Raw genomic sequence first — 19415 nt, 5'->3', positions numbered from 1 at the left:
TGATCAGGCAATAAAACGTCATGGATTAATTATCACTTAAAAAAAATGTTACCATAATCCATGACCATTTTGTTTCAACATCAAAGACCATTCGTTTTATTATCTGTATATGAGCTCAACCTAGTCTGCTTTTTGTACTTATTCATATTAATTCTCCCAGATTATTGAAAAGTACTTATAACATATTTCATTTTAATAAGAATTAACACTTAATCAAGTTAAATACACTTAAAATACAGAGAAATTCTAAAATGTATTATTATCACGAATGACATGATACAATTCCTGTTTAATTTCATTGTAAAGTTGTTGTTCCTCTGGAAACAGTTAACTACTTTTCACTTCATAGGCTTGATGGTGATTCCTTTTATTGAACATGCACAAATAAAGGATTAATGCAACACATCTTCCACACTTTGCAGATGGATGACTCAAAATGGAAATGAGACGCCTTGCAAGATGCAGACGATGAAGTCGCACAGTGTTTAAAATTTCTAGCCAAGTCTTTAAACAAGGTGACTTTTCTTGAGATTTCGGCAGACTTTAAGCCCTTATATCTCGAAAACGAAAAGACGAGGGCACACAATTTATGACTCAAAAAAGTTTCTAAATATGCTCTTTAGAATGGGACCATTTTCAACTTTTTCCATGATTACTGAAGTCGTGTGGTTCCCTGGTGAGTATTCTATATCACATTTAAGGTGGTCCTTGAAAAACCCTCTCCTAATACTCCCCTCCCTCCAAATTTAATCGTAAAAATTATGCATATATGTGCCAGGATTGTATCGAGAAAAAAATGTTTTCTTAATCTTAATTAGGTATAATTAGGATTAAATTATTACAAATATAGATTTATTTTATTTATAAATTAACAGAGGTGCCCCCCCACTCATATTGGGATCTACGTTTCCAAAACATTTTCAACAATTGAACTTTTATCTGCATTTCCTCTAAAGCCTTTCCTTCTTTTATGGCATGTACTCTCAATGAAAGATCACCACAAAACATCAAAAGGATTTTAAAAAAAATGCTGCTTCATAATTGTCATTGTTGAAGAGTTAAGGATATATTCGGGACAAAACGCCAAAGGGTAAGACTTAAACAAATACTAATTTTTGAACTTCTTGCATTTATATATTTGTACAGAAGGTTCTTCATTTTAGTTGAAATTTTTTAGCATATTACTTGAAAACAGTAAAGCTAATTGGGGTCGCAAATGCCCATCATTTAAAATTTTTTCAGGAGTTGGGGACAAAGGGTGTATACTCAAAGCAAATTTTATCGGAAAACAACAAAAACCACACCCATTTATATGCAAAGACATCAATTTTTCAATACCTGGGTGAAGTGGGGGGGGGGGGGGCGCAATAAAACCCTTAATAAATACAATAAATTAGGAACACAATACTTTTGTCATTTCTGAGGAATATTATTATAGAAAGGACATTCCTTTTTCTTCCCTTGAATCAAAGGCAATTTGTGACATGCTTGGAGTTTTTTGCACTTGCTGTATCAGAAAATAATATAATTCTGTTTATTTTTTTTCTTCTAAATATCATATTGATAAATGGCTAAAGATTGATCTAGTATGAAGGAAAGAAAAAAAAAACCTGAATGGTGGTTCGAGTTTAATTTTGATCACAGAAATACAATTTAAATCACAAAAACTTAATTAAAAATAACAATTACTGCAGTAATATACAACTAGGGTAACCTTATGAAACGATCCCTTCTATTTTTTCTCCCTATCCATTTACAATTCCATTTGTTGATTTTTGCTGAACTTATTATTTTAATTTATTGTCCGGTGACTCATTTGAGGAGGGAAATTCCAACTGGAAGGTGATATCGTTATTATCAGACAAACCTGCTATATATGGCTCCTCGCCATTTTGTTTTCACTGTGATAACACAAACAATACTGCTTTATTGGAATAGAATGAATTTAATTTTATTCAAAGAATCTTATTTTTATAATCTTGACTATTTTGAGATAAATGGATCTTTTAGAAATACTATTTGAACAGGGAACATCTTCTGCTAATCAAAGAAGTTATTTTAATGAATATTTTTAACTGAGCAAGAATTCTTTGTGCTACATTTTTCTTCATTTTCTTTCTCAATATTCATTTTGTATTATGTACAGGTACCCGCTTACACTTAACAGCAGCAACACATTTTTCTCAAAAAATATGTAGGATTATTTTTGAATAAAGAAAATTGTGTCAGCCAACTTCTTTTTAATATATTTATTTGTTTAAAACATATCAAAAAATGATATTCACCATATAATAATCTATTATTCTATTGCAACCTTAAATTTGTAGTCGAAAGTAACAATAGCAAATTATCACTTCCAGGAAAATAAATATTGTACCAATCAATTCAATTCAGAAAGGAACCTTTCACAAAGAAGCTCAAGACAAAACTATATTTGTGAAATTGCCAATAATAACAAGTTATAAAAGCAGAATAATTTTTTTTTTTCAAAATGTTCGAAGTTCAGAAAAACTGATTAAATTCAGTACATATAAAGGACACGACTCACCTCTAAATTTTATCAAATTTATAAAATAAAATTAGAATTGTGTATGAAGATTTTTAAAAAGCTATGATTGCCACAAAGTTTGCAAAACAGAACTGAGAAGCAAAGGAGTGTAAGAGGACATTTTCCAAGTTTTTAGTAAAATGCATATAAAGATTACGTCCTAGGTAGGCTTTAATTGATTTTTTTTTCCAAATCATTCTGTACAGCAGCACCTATAAGGGCTACTAGTACTATCTCTTGCCCGAAGACAGAGCAGGGCTTCACCTACCATTTGTACTGGTTATCTCCAAATTTTTAATTTTGCCACTTGCATCCCTTTGCTTCTCACTACCTCAACTGCTAGCTTCAGGCCTAACCTATCTATGATAATAATTATTAGAAGTTAGTTTTAAGGGCTCATTCAACTAGACTTCGTTGAATTCAATCAAATTCTATTCACCAGTAGCATAGTGAGAAATTCCCTTCTGGTTTTAGGATTGGTCCATACAATTCATATTATTTGACTTGATTGAATTCTGCCAAATTCGAATGAGCCCCTTTCCCTCAATCTACTTTATGCGAAAGTGATACAAGTTTTACTCAAACCATTTGCTGATACAGTCATTGTGCTCAATGGCTTATACAGTTGATTGTGCATAACAGATTTTCTTCAGAAGTTCGCCTTTTCTACTTTTAATATTGCTGCTCCCCTAGATGTTCAAATAGTTTTCAGGCGCTCTTATTACAATTTTAAATGATGTAATATTTATTGGTCTGATATGTTAGTTGTAAGATTTGTCAGCAATACCTTGACTGCTTAGCTTTTTAAAGGCTGCAGTAAAAGTAAAGTCACCATATTTAAACAAATTTCTGCACTTGTTGGCATCTGAACAACCTTGGTTATTTCATTTTTAGTGATTAAAATGTTAATAAATATGAAAACCTTGAGTGTACAAGTATGTTTTGACTGGCTATTTAACATAGGATGCTTGAAATTGTCTCAAATATTAAAAGATGTGAAATTAAGAAGGAATTAATTTGTATCTTTTTAAACATGGAGGTACAGATAAAATTGCAACACTAAGATGAAATTATTTTATCTTTATTTCAAGACACAACTTTTTAACATTTCTTAGAAAAATATTTAGTTCATTTTTGAACAATACAATACTGACACTTTTGGCAGTTAAAATACATTTTTAAATAGTTGAATAGAGAAAATTCATTATAGTATTTATTGATAGTCATAAAAGTTTTTTAAACATGATAAAAACAAGTAATAAATTTCATTGTCATAATTTTATAAAATATTTTTTAAAAAGTTAATACATAACATGAAAGTTATTATAAATAGAGCACAGGCAATATCTAAGAAACAACACTTTTCTTAAGCAAATCTTCAGCGCAAGAAATTGCAGTTGTAACTTCAGGATGATCAGCAAATTCTTTAATTCTAAAAAGAAAAAAAAAAGTCATAACATTAATATGTTTAAAGTATATTATTTCACATGTCTTATTAAATTAGACATTTATTTTAAACTTGATACAACTGCAGCTAAAAGCGATTTATTTTATTTATAAAAGTATTTCAACTAGTGCATCTTTTCAGCCCATCCGAGTACACTGCTCATATAGACATTACAGATGTGACAATGTTAATGTTTTGGAAAAAATATGTTTTTATGATCAATGTTTTCTTTTTGCAATCAAATGTTTATTTGATGTAATATGAACCATCCATATAAATCTCATAATTATGTTTTTGAAAATAGTTATGATGACAGCCGCATCATTAATCAGACCAACATCCATCACATTAGAAAGAGTTTTCTTTTGTTGTCACAAGAAGTAGACAATTATAATACAGGGTGACTAGAATATTGCAGTGCCCGGGCTAAGCATTCGCCACCACACAAAATGCAATAGAATCGTAAATTCTGCGAAACTATCTTGTATTTGGAGCAAGTATGAGCAAACGAAAAATTCTCCAAAATTTCCACAGAAAAAAAAACATTCAACACAATGCTTAAAATTATGTCAAAAGATGGTTAAAATTCTGCAAGAGCAAAAAAAAAAAAAAGAAGTCATGTTGAGAACTGATTTGGAAACACTTCCCACTGCAAGAAATACCAGTTGTAGATTGAAAATTAAATGCCTAAAATAATTAATTGTGTTATTTAACTTAAGTGTATTCTGCATGTTTAAAAATTAAGTAAGCATTTGTACTGTCTATTTTATTACATAATGCTTTTTTGTGAACTTAAGTTTTCTAAAGAAAAAAAAAATCACCATTAAAATTGGTTGAAATTAATCTTTGGTTAAGACTTAAAACTTTGCCTGTGGCTTTAGCTATTTTATTGGTTAACAATTTGAAATCTCTAGCACCAGGCCCTGATATTATTATTATATCCTTCCCCAACTAGAATAAGTGGTGTCATAGTTTTTCCCCTCGTAAATTATTGACTAATTCTTAAATTAAAACTTTATTATTCTATTACTCAGCATTAATAATTAAATGTCTCCTTTTAAAATTAGTATTATTCAGATGGAAAATTAAAAGATGTAACAAAACTTTTAATTATTAATGTTGTTTTTTTATTTTAAATATAAGCATTAGTTACTTATTCTTTTGTATGACTTAATTTAAAATTAAGATAGTAATAGAAATTCAGAGATGCCACTCTAATGTTAAAGTTTTCAGTAGTAATCTTAAGCCATTTTCAGTAGTTTGCAGTACAGGTGCAACAACTGTTTAATATTTGAAGGAACACGATCCAAAGAAAAATACTTTAATTACAATGTGCATTACAGTGGTAAAAAAATACTGTGTCTAACCTCCCAACCCCTTTCGCCTCTCTCCAAAGAAAAAATAAAACTAAAATATGTATGGGACTGAAATAAAATAAATAAATAAATAAAATCAACCCCCCTCCTTTCCTTAAAAAAAGAAAAAAGAATTTAATAAAAAATGCACATCTTAGAACAAGTTAAAAATCCCCCCCTCCCATAAAAAATGTAAGATTTTAATTATTTAAAACAAAACAAAAGCAACACCCTGCCCCCTTCCTAAAGAGGAAAAAAATTTAATCAATGATGCATTACAACTAGACCAAAACAAAAGTCCCCCTTACATAAAGGAATTTGATTCAAATGTGTACAGTATACTCTCGATATAACAAAGTCGAAGGGACGGTATAAAAAAAATGAGATATTGAGATCACAAAGTTATAATAAAATAATATTCTAAAAATTAGTCATGATAGTTAAAAATAAGTGGAAACATAAAATGAAAGTTAAAAAGTCTTAATACAGTAACAAAAATTTTAATTTTTAAAATGAGCCAAAAATTATAGCAAAAAATAAAAAATAACGCTCTAGTGAAGTAACAAAATGCAGTGATTTACCACGACTAAATATGTCAAAGATTTGGATTACCAAGTTGCATAAAGGTTTCAAACAAGTATCAAACACCCCGGTAAAAAGAAGTTGGACAAAGGATTGCACCATTCCCCGTATCTCTCAAGGGGTGGTTTTCCGTTCTTCTCCCCTTTTTAAGGAGGTGGAAATGCTGTAAAAATGTCCAACCAAATGGCGTGAGAAAGGTTTGAAAAGTTTTAAGGTTTTTATTTGGGCTTCTCATGACTTACATCTTCTGACACCCCCAGGCTCTAGAATGAAAGTAACAGTACATAAGCTTCTCCAAATCATTAATAACCCCTGAGAGAAATTTTCGGAAACATTCCTCGAGTTGCTTCAAGACAATAAACTGCAATTTTTGTAGAAGAATTATATTTGACTTTGAAAAATAACATCAGATAAATGAGCAAAATCAAAGGGAAAAATAATTTTTCGTCAAGGTTTGTTAATCGAGAGTACACTGTATTTAGAGCAAAATAAAAAAAAAAAGTCCTCTTCTAGGAAGAGAATAAATTTTCATTCATGTAGGAACCCACTTCTGAATAATAATCAATCATCCAAAATGCTGTACAAGTTGCTACAATATACAATACAGCAAAAGAGCCAGCTTTTACTGGCTGAAAATTAAACTATTTTTTAAAACAGAGGTGAAAATATGAGTCAGCACAAGTCTGTCAAATCAGCACTCAGTGGACATTCAGCACTAACAAACAAAAACACCCGCACTGCAAAACAAACTCGAAACCAAACCCCTTTGTTCTTTGATCAACACAGGATTACACAACAAAACCCTCGATTAGAACCAGTTTCTACTGACACTTTATCGCCCAACCTCTGATATTGCAGAATACCACAATCGTCAGTAATCACTTAGAAGTTTTTTTAATAACCATGCCAAGTGTTTAAAAATATGTTTGCAATTATTTTATTATTCTCCCAAGAAAACTGGCCCTTTTCCATTATTTGTAGTTGACTTACATTTTTAGAACTTTTCTGTAGAAACTATGGATAATCCGTAGCAACCAGCATCTCTGAATTCCTCAATATTACTATTATAATTGACACTTCAAAAATTTTAGTTATAAATTTAAAAAATTCACTGATAAATAAAGAGTAAAACTTTCAATGTTTCAGAACATAATTGTTTTTTGAACATCAACGCTGCATGTCTAGCACAAATGAAGAATATGACACCTCTTAAAAGTTTTTTAAGTGGCCTTAACAGCTCTTCTTTTTGAGGGTGAGACGCTAAAAAATTAGAATTGTTGCATTTTTACAGGGCTGTCCCTCAGTTCTGCTATTAAAAACCATTGGTTTAGTAGCCTGTAATATGATAAATAGTCTCAAACAGATGTCAGGTGCTGAAAATAGTTTTGAAAATATTTTCCATTTTTAAACAGTATTACACATGCCATATTAATGCAATGATATTTGAAGCAACATATTTTAGCTGTGTGGCAAATAAGTGGGACATTTACAGCAGGTGCTATAGCTATATGCAGGGGATAATTTCTGAAAATATTCCTAAAAAGAACCTTGAGGAAAAAAACTTCATAAATGTCTAGACTTTAGTCTAACTCTTTTAAAGGAACAAAAGAAGCAAGTGCTGCCACTTTCTGGTAAAATTTCTCATTGTCTAACTGCTAATTAAAGACAACAGTAAAGACTAACTGCATAAAAAGAAATAGAAATGAAGCATTCATGATATTTCCTATCAGATGAAAAGTGTTAATGCTCATTTTCAAAAAATGAATGTAATAAAACCAGAAATTAAAAAAACAAAACTCACTCACATTTATTCAGAATGCAAACAAGAGTTAGTAAAAAATAGTAGTAGCGGAAATAATCTTTTTGCTAAAATCACGATTGCAAAAACTAATCCTTTACAACTGCGATGGTAAAAACAAACCTCTTCATATAAAAACATGAACATCACAAATTTCTGATCTTCAATATGATAATTAGATTTCATTTTCCTACTTTTAAAAATGCTCATTCTTAAAGACTAAGCACAGTAAAACATTTTAGATTTTTCCTCTTTGAATATAGAAGGTATAAACCAAATTTCAGTTTTTTTTAAACAATTATTCACCCTAAAAAGAAAAAAAAGCGAGTTTTAATGTGTTTTTGCTGTTTTTCACTAAAATAGCCGCATTATTGACAACTGATTGCAAAATAGTCCTTTTTGGCCATATTTTGGATAAAATAGTCACCGGTGACAGCCCTGATTTCATTCCATTAAGGGTATGAAAACTGGATTAATTACTACAATTGTGGCTGACGTACATTAGTTTTAGAAGATTTATATGAACTTTAAAAAAAATTTATAGTAGCTTTAAACTACCGTATTTTCCTCCTTATAATCCGCGGATTATCTGCTAAAAAAGGCAAAGTTTATGAGGTGCAGATTATACGCAGCCGCAGATTATCTGTGATTCCCCCCCCCCCCTTAACACCAACGCATTGAACCTCAATATTTTTACAATAGGATTCACTGATCGAGACCGCACGCCAACTGAATGTTATTTTATGAAGAATGCATGTTCTTCTTCGCTGCCTGCCTGAATGTTGGTTATTTTACGTTGCTTGAATGTTCCTCTTGGCGGTTCAGGTAATGTAAAATAAGCAAGATTAAAGTGAAATAGGTAGCCATTTGCACAAGATTAGACCGTTGCTACTTTGTCTTGACTCTGTTTTTCAAGTAATTAGCGTACTATAATCAAGATTTCAAGAAAAAATCATTATATTTTAGATTATATTTCAGATTAATTTTGATTATGCCTTCAAAGCAATTACTTTTTCACGTTTTTAGTTTAGTTTCTCAAATGGTATGCTAAATTCAAACTCTTATCTTTTTACATCGTATTATCCGCGGATTAGACGCCGCCGCGTATTATAGGAAGCTTTTTTTTTCTTCAGGCTGATTTAAGGACCTGCGGATTACAGGCCGCCAGCGGATAATACGCAGGAAAATACGGAAATGTAGTTAAAAATGATGTAATAAATGTAGAATATTTACCCTCATTGAAAATAATAATTTACATACTGCAATGCACTAGTAGAATCTTAAGTTAAAATTCTGCTCAAGCTGCAGTTATCTCCAGCTGCTAAATTTAATATGGCATTCTCATGCAGAAAGGTTCCCCATTCATGGCCTGATGAGGATAAGGCAGAATGATTTGTTGATCGACTATACAGTACAAGACTGTTAGAATGCACATTTTTGGATCAGGGATTTTGGGTTTTACAGGTTTGTACACTATATAGATCATTTCACAAAATTATAAAATAATATTCCGGAAATATCAATGTATTTGCTCAAAGGAATATGTTTTAACTACAATGAGCACTAAAGCTCAAATTATGCAATTTAATTATCATTTACAAATGGTTCCTAATCCAAAGTATGCATTATCCTGCAATTCGCAAGCTTAATGCTTTGCATAGCACTAGTGATGTGGATACCCAGTGAGTAAATATATTTTGGGTATTTACCCTAGGCCTGGGTAAATACCCAAAAACGGGATTTTAGAAGAAAATAAAAGTCAAAGATGAATAAAGGAAATTGTTTTATCTAAATGCGAAATAAAATGTGTAAAAATGGTAAATGTGATGAATTGGTGATTGCATATAATTACCAGTGATTATACACAATCATCAATAAACTTGGTAAATATGATCAATTATTCAATATTTATCTCATTTACCGGTTTATTTATACAATCCCTGACTCGTGATGGAGAATGTAATAAATTTGAAGAATTCTGTAGAGTAATGAGGGTTTAATTCAGAAAAAAAAATTATATTTTCAACACCAAAAATTACTTTTACAATGAAAACAAGGTTTGATATCTATCAAAGCTTACAAAAATATTTCATTCAAAAAAAATAATAAAACTGGTTTTGCTCTGCTTTACCTTAATCAAATATCTTAGAGCAAACAAATTAAGATGATATATCATAAATAGTGTAATCGGAAGTGTCACTACGGGTGGGGAAGGAGGGAGCGGTCCACTCAAGATTATACCTTTCTAGGGAGAGGGGGGGGGATAAAACTCAAAATAGTCAGTTTATGTTTTTAAAAAAAAATGCAATTCTGCTAAATTTCCCACAAAAATCTTAAATTGCTAAATTTATCATTTTTTTTTTAAATTGATTACAGTATTGCGGGAGCAATTTTATAAAATGCATTCATAATTTTACTTGTCATATAATGTAAATTTTTGATTTACCATAAAAATTAAAAATGTTTTTTGTGTGTGACCATTGTATGAACTTCATGTTTGCATAAACTTTTTTTTTTGAGCGTTCATGGGGGGGAGGGGGGGGGGGGGTAGTACAAATAGCCGCTCCGGATGACATAATCACCATTAAACCAAAGAAAAAGTGTTCAAATTTACTGTTTTTTTTCTCTACAATCGCCGACTCGTAATGGTGAATGTAATAAATTCGCATAATTTTTTTAAATGAGGTCTTAATTCCAAAAAAGGGAAATTTTTTTCAACTTTCTGAAAATGCGTCATTAATTAGAGAAACGTTGTGATGGCTGTTAATATTTCAAACTATAGTCGACTCCCGCTACAACGCGATTCCACTAACGCGAAATGGCTATAACGCAAAATTTTCACAAGTTACGAATTTTAGAGCTAACGCGAATTTATCCTTCACAACACGACTTTTTTAGAAGGAAGTATCGGCTTCATTATTGGCTACTAAATATTGATTTCGTGAATGTTATTACATCCCTCTAAGTATCACTGAGAGCCAAAATTAACCACATCAAACTAATCTAACGCATCAAGTTGCTAGTGCACCAAATAACCATTCAGCATCCTTTATTTATTTTTTTCATTCTAAATATTAAAGTTGATGATATATATTGGTATCTTGGTGGTATCTTCATTTAAACTTTGTCAAGATGCGAAGAAAATAAAAGTTTCTGATTAAAAAAAAGGCTAAGATTCTCGAGATGCTTTAACTACAAAACGTCGACAGCAGTGCGACAATAAATATGGTTGACTCTTCCATGCATACAATTGAAAGTCAAAACAAAAATATATTCGTAAAGGTTAAGAACTTATTTTCAATATTTAAGCTTGCAGAGCAGTCAAGCAAAGTAAATATTATGAAAATGGAAGCTGCTCTTGTATTATGGATTTAAGAGATCAGGAAGAAGATCTGTTGAAACAAATTGAAACGTTATAAAAGAAAAGGCGAAGCAACTATATTTAAAAATGTATAACATAAGAATAACGATCTGATCATAGAACACCATTACCTTCATTTTTTAACTCATAAATATGTTACTGTATCTACTTTACAGTACTATACTATAGTGCAGCATTTTACTATTACTATACATACTGTGCATACGGAGTTGTTTTATTTTATGCCATTCTCACCTGTTGATAATTTATTTTGTGCATCTTAAAGTATTTCAGGTTGAATAAAACAGTTTTCTATTTTTTAAATTCAGTAAAAGTTTAGTTCTTTATGTAAAAAATTGTAGTGTATAGTTGAGGAATGCTTTAAAGCATATTAAGGGGTGTTTATAAAAGTGTAAAAGAATTTGGTGTGCTTTAAAAAAAATTGTATACATATATTTTTCCACAACCCGGAATTTCGACTTACGCGAGGAGTCTTGGAACGCATCCCTCGCTTAAGTCGGGACTCGACTGTAAATAAATGAGTAAAATTAACTTTTTTACTTCATTTTCATTAGATATTTTATAAAACACTTTTTTGGGTGCAATATAGTAATTTATAATGAAAAATGTAAACTGCTTTGGTAATTTTACTTATGTACCTCTTTTCTTGAGGGCTCATTTTTTAACATTGTTTTTAAACATTGACAGAACTGTTGTTACGTCACATCTTTTTAGTCTAAGATACTAAGAATTTTTTACTAATTTTTTTCCACTAATTTCGTTTTTACTATAATTCACCTATATTAATGAATCATCATAGTTTTCTTTTGTCGACAAAGACCTGTGTACTTATTTTTAAGTTCATGACAGTTACTAAAACTTGAAATCGAAACGCTAAAACATATCAGCCATTATTAGAAACTATAAAAGCGAGAAAGCAAACATCCCGAAAAAAAGGTCTTGCCAGTACATCAGAAATACAGTAGAATGCGCAGACGCAGACTAGTGCATCCGACAAAAAGCCCTTGCCGCATAGAAATACTATATGTCATTTTTAAAAAAGCCAAGTAGCTGAGCAACTGGAATTTTTTTTGGCTTTATTACATTCCCCACTACAAGTCAGGGATTGTATAATTTAACCGGTAAATGTGATAAAATGGCTAAATATTCAATAATTTATCACATTTACCAATTTTATTGGGGATTGTGAACAATCACTTGGGATTGTACAAAATCACCAGATTTACCACATTTACCGTAACATATACATATGCAGTATACATTTCATACTATTTTTTATTGAAAATTTTGATAAAATTGTAAAAAAATAAATTGTGAATCGACCCACTTGCAGTCCAAAAAAGTGTTGGGTAGTTCAATCCCACGATGCAAGGAAATAGTTTGAAACAATCCAACCTACTTGCTGGTTTACAGTTTGTTTTATGAAAGACAGAAGCATTTGAAATTAAGCAGTGTTTAGGTGAAGATATTATATGATAAAAATAAGAAATAACGTCAACTAGCACAATTGCAGATTACTGCAATTTGTGCTATTTGATGTTGTTACTTCTTGTTCTTTTTTCATGCACAAAGGTAGCAATTTGACACTATATAATTTTTCATCATAAGATTGTGGGGAAATTAAGAGAGCATGAGTTTACCAGTACATGATGGAGAAGTTTGTGAAGAGTAAAGTAGGTAGCTTAGAACATTTTAAATGTTCAGTTACATATACTGCAAAAACAAATTTCAGCATTTTCAGTAAGATTCACAATGAAAAAAAAAAGTAAAATAGAATCTGGCAGAGTGGCTAAGCTCAAATATCTATCCCTACAATTGGAAGCAGTTACATTACAAAAGGGGAGACATAACAAAAGGAATAATACCTAGAAATAAAGAAAAGTGCTATTACACAAAAAAATGAGCAATTATTTATAAGTGAAGAATTTCTTAGCCTAAAAATAGATAATGTGTGCAATTCAGATAATTCAAAATCAAAATCTGACTCCGAAATGTTGAACACATCCATAGTTTTCTCTTAAAGTTAACAAAAACTTGTGGTCTGTTTTATTTATTACTTTCACAACGATACATTTTAAATTTTGATGCAATTTTTCTTGCCTTTACTTTTTCCCTTCTAGGTTATTTTTTTAAACAGGGTTGTTCCTGCAATGGTTTTAAGGACTTTTGAAAGAGCATTGCAATTCCCCTTTTAATTCTTACTATTACTGATTCTGGTTCCCACTCTATCCATTATCTTCCTTCCCCAGGGTGGCGACAGGAACTGTGAAAAAAAGTTCCCTGACTTTTCCCTGATTTCCCTGATTAAGTTCACCAAATTTCCCTGATTTGCGTTACCAATAATAATTTTTTTCTTTCTTTGCTCTACTTGAAATCCATTGTATGTTTGTATAAAATGCAGTATTTTAAACGTTTTAAGTTTTGTAAAGTTATTGAACTAAAGATATATTTTAAAAAGATGCTACTTTTCTTAATAAAATGTTTAAAAAAAACATATCAAGTCAATTTTTTTGGGTAAAAAACCCTATAAAACAGGATATTAAATTTTTCTACAACGGAAAGATTAGAGATAATTAAAAAAAAAAAAAAAAAAAAAACTTTACTCCCAGAAACCACTTAGCATAAGAATTAAACTATTAAAATTACTCTTAAAAACATATGTGTATTTATGATAGAACTAAAAAGTAATTGAAATTATTTTGAACTAAGTTTTCAAACAGTATAATAATTGTTGCAAGAATAACAAGTAATAGTGAAAGAATAGAAGTAATGTAGTTATTTTTATATAACTAATTGAAATATTTATGTAAAACAGATGAAACCATTTGACATCCATTCATAGGGAGTTTTTCTCTAATCAAGAACATAGGTTTTAATGAATGAATACAGCATTTTAACAATAAAAAAATTAAGATATTTTCTTAAGTACACAAGTTAACTCTATTTCAAATGATTTCAGTATGTAACGAAAAAAAATCTTAGATTGCTTTTGTAATAAACAACTTTGAAATGCAAGAAAAAAAGAAGAAAAAAGCAATAAGTTAATTTTAAAATATATAAAAGAATACAACTTGGTTATAAAATTAACGAATTACTTAAGTTTGAAGAAAAGAAAACCTTTATAATCTGCGGTGACAACAAATAGTATAACGGCAAAAACAAAGTTTTTTTTATTGAAAGTTCAATTTTAGCAACTAAATGAAAAACGCAAAGAAGTAATAACTTTTAAGCTTTTATAGTATTAATTCAAAAACCAAAAATTTCTTCTTGAAATCGTGATCACAGTAGGCTAATTACTTCGAGACAATTGAATAAAGGCAAAGGAGCTAAGGCATTAATGAAGGCTTCCTCTTTGCCTGTATGGTTGTTTATTTTATGTAGCATTGAAAGCGTAAAGGGAAGTTTCAAGCTAGGTAAAATAAACAACCTAACAGACACAGAAGCAATCTTAGGAAGTTCATACTGTGGTTAATAAGTAAGATTCAATACTTTAGACGTTGAGGAAAAAAGATGCACAAATATGTGGCAGTGTATAATCGCACCTCATTTTTATTTTACTTTTTTTTTTTTTGAACAGATAATTGGCGGAAAGTGCGTAGGGAATTAGAGCACTTAATTTTTTAAAGCAAAAAAAAATTTTTTTTCTTCTTAAAATCAATTTTCCCTGATTTTTTGTAATTTTTTCAAAATTCCCTGATATTTCCCTGATTAATAAAGTTCCCTGACTTTTCCCTGATTTCCCTGATCTGTCGCCACCCTGTTTCCCCATTTAAAAGTCAAAAGTAACATTCATTCCTTTTGAATTGACCACAACTGTTCTCATTTTTAAAGTTGGCAGTTATATTCTTACTATACAAGGGTAGATGTTTAAATCAAGTACTGCAAGAATAACATTTATGATATTCATACCTGACTTATTATTTTACGTCTATAAGATTAAAAATTCAGTAAAAAAAAAGTTCAAATGTTAAATTTTTCCTTACATTCAATATATTAATATACATATTGCAATATCATTACACACAAATGCAGGTGTTTTGTTCGAATAGAGTACACTGAAAGATAAATACCCATCGTGGGGTATTTGCATGGGTATATACCTTCAAAAATGAATACACAGGTATTTTACATCACTGCATAGCACGCATATTTTTAAAGGTACAGTAAAACCTGTAAAGTTGACCACCTGTCTATGTTGACTGCTTTTGTCAGGAACGGAATTAGTCCTATCTTATATAATGAAGGAAAACCTCCGTAACTTGACCACCTCTCTATCTTGACCACCTGTCTATCTTAACCACTAATGTTCGCCAAATTTGGTTTGGAGTATTGTAAAAAGCCCTTTGTAAGTTGACCACTTGGTTTATTTTTTTTAACTTTCTTCAGCAAATTATTTTATTTTATTATTTATTTACTTTTAGTTATTATTATTATTTTTTTCACAGCTTTCCAAGAATGTTTTTAATGCTTTGATGACAGAACAGCATTTTACTAACTAAACAGCAGCATAAAGCTTAATGCTGCTCTTTATTCTCCAAACTTGTTTTTCATTTGTTGTTCTATTTGAGATAGCTTTTTGTTCTCTGTTCAATGAAAATAGGTGTCAGTAGAAAAGTTCGAAGTCTTTCCTTTCAGTTGCAATATGTTGTGACACAGGAATTGTGCTAAACAGAGCAGGCCCAAATCTATATATTTTGATTCTCCTGTAACAAAATATGTAGGGTCCCTCTCTAGTGGCCAGCAGTGTCGATTAGTAAAGTGAATAAGCCTTAATGCTAGGTTTTTTTTCTATTTTTTCTTCAATTTCTAGGGCCGTTAGCCCCTTTAAGGATGCAGGCCTCTCGCACTGCAGGTCCGCAGATCTGGGCTTGCTAATGAATAAAGTTACATGTTTCTGGTGCAAGAGATTAAGAGATAGGACATTTTGATTTTGCCTTTATGAACTAGGAGAGTTGAGCTTGTTGCTTTTTGTGCTATTAGTTTTACATAAAAAGACTTCAAAAGAAAGTTAGCTGAACTTGAGATTAATAAAAAGTATGAAATATTAAAATTAACTGAAAATGGAAAAAGCCAGAGAATATTGGCTGGCATATATGGAATTTCTAAAACTAAAGTTTCTAATATAGTTAAAAACAAGGAAAAACGAACAAAATTATTTGAATAGTATTTTAAATTGTCTCACTTTCAATAGTGTTAAACAATGAAGTGAGTTGAACAAAAAGAGTAAGGGTTAATTGCGCAAAAAATGAATACATGGTGCAAGAAATGACAAAAAAAAAAAAAAAAAAATACTATCGCCCTTTATAAGTTGACCACCTGTCTAAGTTGACCGCCAAAGTACTGCACCCCGAGTCGTCAACTTAGATCGGTTTCACTGTAATTAGTACTACTTTTTAACTGCATATTTTTTTTTCTTTTCAAAGCTTTGAATTAAGGTGTAAATATGAAAGACTGTTAGAGTGAGCAGATGTTTGCAATATGTGGCTTTTTAAACGTAAAACTTATGCTTACTTGTTCAGTTTATAGTGAATAAACTTTCATAGATTGGCAACATAATGCACTTAGTTAACAACATACTTGATGAGCTCTTTAAATTATGCCTACAGTGTCAGGATACAGGTGATGAGCAGAATTTATTTTTAATCCTTTCTCTTCTATAACCCTTTATAAGTCAGTTTTTTTTCTTTCTTTTTTTTTGTGTGGGCATGTGCATGTTTCTTTTATGTTGTTCAGCTATTGTTATCTGCTAGCAACTCAACACTGCTGCCCTGCAATGCAAGCATAATTCTTTTGATTTTATATGTTTGTCAGCATGGTAAGGCTTTTGGAGATAAAAAATCTAGTCAAACTGAGAGCCTCCAAAAAAATACTGATGCTATTTCAGGTGTCAAACAGCAAACGTTTCTACATCCATAGTAGTAAATTGATCTTTTTGTATAATACAGGCAAATGAATGAATTTTTTAAAGAAACACCCTTATTGTTTCATCTTTACAAAAAATATTGCTCAGTTTCTAAAAATTAACATTTTTTAAAAATTACCTAGAATCGTTGTTTTACAAATTGGAATCAAATTTAGCACTAATTTTTAGCAACTAGAAATAAAGTAAATATCAACTAAACAGTCAAAGCAACTTTAAGTGTTGACAAATTACCTTTCCGCAATTTCACATAATGCATCATGTTCAAGATCAGCTTTGTTCAAAGCATCAACAAAGTGGGAAACTAGATATTTAAGGCAGGTCATCTTGATTTTATTATGTGCTACATTTTCCCAGTTTGGAAGCTTAATGCTAAGTTTCAAAGCAACAAAGACAAATTCAAAAAATGTAGGCCAGTGCTGACTTTCCATAAACTGATTGCACAGTCTTAAACATTCTTTCTAAAATGAAAGGAAAACATGTGAAATACAATAATAATTTATAGTTTAAAAGTATCAGAAGTAGGAAATACACAAAACTAGTTATATATTTTATACAGTAAACTCTTGATTATCCGCAGCCTTTCCCACTTACAAGAAAAAAAATGGCAATGATTAACTGAATGTGAATAATTGCCTACATTTCAACTTAACAAGTGCAAAATCTATATTTATACTTTCCTATTTCATTCTTTCATCTCTTTTCTAATGACATCAAACCTTCCAAGATCATAAAAATCTGACTAGTTGAAACCTGATTTTAAAATCTGCACTACTTACTGCTTTATATAGTAATCCGTTTTCAATAATGAGCAATTTTTTAAAAACTCTCGTGTGCATTTTTTACATACACTTTTATTTTTAGCTATAGTACAAATGTATGCGAGTGTTATTGATATTTTTTAGCTATTGCCAGTGGCGAATCCGATCGATCCTCTTGGAAGGAGCAAATGACTAATGAATTTTAGATGGGGGGGGGGGGGGGTGACTTAAATATTTTTAAAAAGTTTAAAAACTGAAATATGTCTTTTATCATTGTTATTATTATTATTTAAAAAATTTAGTTAAAAGAGTTTCATTGAATGTTATGAGTGCTTTGAGAAAAAAGAATGAAAAGTTAAAACATTAAAATAAAGAAACGGGTCCACTTTGGTATCAAGTTTTTGCACGTCTCGGAAAAATCGAAGGTCCGGCACTGGGCTCCCCCCCCCCAAAATTTATTTATTCTAAAAACACAATTTTTGACGATATTTCATGGTATAAGGAGAAAAGGAGATATTGAAGCTCTTCTTCAGAAATGTTTCGAAATTGAAGCTTCTACAATGTGATTGTTGGTCACGTGAATGGAGAAGGGATTCAGTTACATTTTGATATTGGAATTTTTGGAATACTATTTTAAAGGATCTTTAATGATGCTTAGGAAAGGACGGTTCGAGGGCTTTTCCTTAAAAAATTTTTGGAAATGGAGTCTTTAAGTGCAATTTTGGTCCAACTATGGGAACGTTAGGTGCCGAAAATGCACCTTTAGACGATTTTCGATGATTTTGGTAGGTAGGGGTATATAGAAGGACTTGAGGGCTCTTCTCCGGTAATGTTTCGAAATTTAAGTCCTAAAAACATCTGGCGTACATTCAGAGAGCACTTAACCCAACTTCGCTCTCCAGCGCTTAGATCATTTTGGCTCAGCAGTAAAGTACTGGATCAGCATCACAAAGGTCTGTGGATCAGACATCTTCACCGACACGCTTCGCTCACTCTGCTTCCACATACGTAAGTCACATATTAGTGACCTGGCCACTTAACAGATGACATTATGTAATGTAGCAATAGGCCTCCACATTGATGGCAACAAGCTGCAACTGAAAACTATTTGCTTATTCCAGAACACCTGGTTTCTTGATGCCCCATCTGTCCTAAGCATCGCTCTCTCGCTGCCCAGTGGTATCATTTAGGGGAGAGCAATGCAGACTACATTCAAAAAACAACTAACCCAACTTTATCCCCCGTGCCTTGAGGTCTTTTTGGTTCAGCAGTAAAGTACTGGGTTAGCATCACATAATTCAGTGGATCAAACCCGGCCACGGACACATCGCTGTCTTCAAGTCCACATCCTCTGTGCACCACAAACGCTATTGTTGACCATCTTTTCGGCAGACAATCTGACATGAGGCTATGGGATTTGGACTCCCCTGAAAATTTTCAGAATTGAAGTTCTAAAAATGCAATATTAGGCTTTTAATGGCATTAGGTGAAAGCAAGGGGTTCCGAATTCTCCCCCAGAATTGCGTTGGTATTGAAGTTCCAGAAATGCACTTTTTGACCCTTTGTTGTGATGTTAGGCAGGGATATTTATGTGGCCCCAATTTTTTGGAACTGCAGTCTGA

At 31.1% G+C, this 19415-nt stretch overlaps 1 protein-coding gene across 3 annotated transcripts in view; it reads right to left on the bottom strand.

Annotated features, from left to right (window-relative positions):
• Positions 1–3705: 3705 nt before the first annotated feature.
• The window catches only part of LOC129218602 (uncharacterized), a 61049-nt gene continuing 45339 nt past the window's right edge, over positions 3706–19415 (bottom strand). For all 3 annotated transcript variants that reach the window (XM_054852921.1, XM_054852922.1, XM_054852920.1), the window contains exons 8-9: positions 17267–17493; positions 3706–3980 (exon numbers count right to left, since the gene is read on the bottom strand). In XM_054852921.1, the coding sequence (XP_054708896.1) occupies positions 3896–3980; positions 17267–17493 (312 nt within the window). In that variant the 3' untranslated portion in view covers positions 3706–3895. The remainder of the gene's footprint in view (positions 3981–17266; positions 17494–19415) is intronic.

The sequence above is a fragment of the Uloborus diversus genome, chromosome 3 (assembly GCF_026930045.1).
Source record: "Uloborus diversus isolate 005 chromosome 3, Udiv.v.3.1, whole genome shotgun sequence".
Classification (NCBI taxonomy): Eukaryota; Metazoa; Arthropoda; class Arachnida; order Araneae; family Uloboridae; genus Uloborus; species Uloborus diversus.
Note: the sequence above shows the minus strand (reverse complement) of the source record. Positions and strands in the feature narration are given on the sequence as shown.